At 34.6% G+C, this 1,473-nt stretch overlaps 1 protein-coding gene across 1 annotated transcript; it reads left to right on the top strand.

The window, feature by feature from the left end:
- Nucleotides 1-229: 229 nt before the first annotated feature.
- On the top strand, nucleotides 230-1,249 carry LOC147943978 (putative thionin-2.4). The gene is made up of 3 exons (XM_087450275.1): nucleotides 230-639; nucleotides 747-824; nucleotides 925-1,249. Exons 1-3 carry the CDS (start codon nucleotides 405-407, stop codon nucleotides 1,023-1,025), a joined length of 414 nt encoding a protein of 137 aa, XP_087306401.1. The 5' UTR covers nucleotides 230-404; the 3' UTR covers nucleotides 1,026-1,249.
- The last annotated feature ends 224 nt before the right edge of the window (nucleotides 1,250-1,473 follow it).

Below are 1,473 nucleotides of genomic sequence, written 5' to 3'. Positions count from 1 at the left end.
AATATAATTAAACTCAAGGGCATCTCAGTTATAATCAGAGAAGATAACGTTCATTTTGGTCCCAACAAAATTTTCAAATTAAAACACACAACCTCCACAGCCACAAGAGAGTTGGTTAAAACGAAGAAACTTAAAACATGTTTGTACCAAAAATAACTAACTGGATCTCTATCTCATCTTTTGTCTTCTTCTCCTCTTCTATCAACAAAATATCTTGTGATTGCATGGTCAAGCCAGTTTGTTATAGACTATTGAGCAGACGAAGTTTGTGGTGGCAAACTGTAGAAGAACTAGTATTTAAACAAGTCTTGTTTCATTATCATTTCATCAATACAAGCTTATACTTGCTAGTCTTTTCTCTACATACTATTCATTTTGTAACCAAACAAGTCGTCAATTGTAAGATGGAAGGCAAATTTGTAGCTTTAAGTGTGCTCATGATGAGTCTGCTCATGGTGCAAATTCAAGTTGAAGCAAAGATCTGCTGCCCGTCCCAGAATGCGAGAAATGCCTATATTGTCTGTGATTATACCCCAAAAATCCCCCAGTTCGTTTGTTTATTTTCCACTGGATGCACAAAAGTTTCTGATAATGGTCGATGCCCTTCAGGATCTATTTACAACCGTCTCGAGAACTCAGGTAAATTGATTTTTCTTTTTTTTTTTCTAGTGTTTTGTTATTTATTCGTTGCATAGATGAATTCCAATCTTGATGCAAGTTGCATGGATTTTGACTTGTAACTTAAGGTGATGCTGTCAATGAATACTGCAAGTTGGGGTGTGCTTCCTCTGTGTGCAGTGCCATGACTACTCTCAAGAACTCTGGTAAATTGACTCCGACCCCAAAAATTATTATTATTATTATAGTAGTTGGAAAAATAGAGATTAATTAATAAATTTATTGTAATCTTGTTTTGGTGACTAGATGCTAGTGAAACTGTGGGTGGAGACGTTGAAAAATGTATCAACACATGTTCTATCCTCTGCACTAAGGGCTTTGTGAAGCCTGCACTTGAAACCGCCTAAACAAGTACATCCACGGATTGAAGATACCACATCCATGTTTACAGTGTTGTTTTCCATGTTTTCAATAAGTGTTTGTTTTCCTTCGTTTTCAATAATTGTCAGTTTATCTGACAAAAATGCTACACTCTTGTGTTACCTGCTACAGTTTTCGGTTTGTCTATGTTTATTGTTTCCGTTTTGTCTGTGTTGTGTTAAAAAAATTATATTGCGCGTCCTTCTCTTCACATTTTTTTTTCTTTCTAAAACGAAATTATTGTCCTATTACAATCAAACTCATGATGTCATGACGACAACAACATATGCCTGACTTTGCTACACCGTATCTCAAATTGTGATTAAGAAATTTTCAAGTATAATTTGAACTAGGTACAACCCGCACTATATGCGGGATAAATGGATTTAGATAAAATATTATGAAGAAAATTATTATTTGAGATTTAAGATTTGT

Source organism: Camelina sativa, chromosome 5 (assembly GCF_030686135.1).
Source record: "Camelina sativa cultivar CO46 ecotype springtype chromosome 5, ASM3068613v1".
Taxonomy (NCBI): domain Eukaryota; kingdom Viridiplantae; phylum Streptophyta; class Magnoliopsida; order Brassicales; family Brassicaceae; genus Camelina; species Camelina sativa.
Note: the sequence above shows the minus strand (reverse complement) of the source record. Positions and strands in the feature narration are given on the sequence as shown.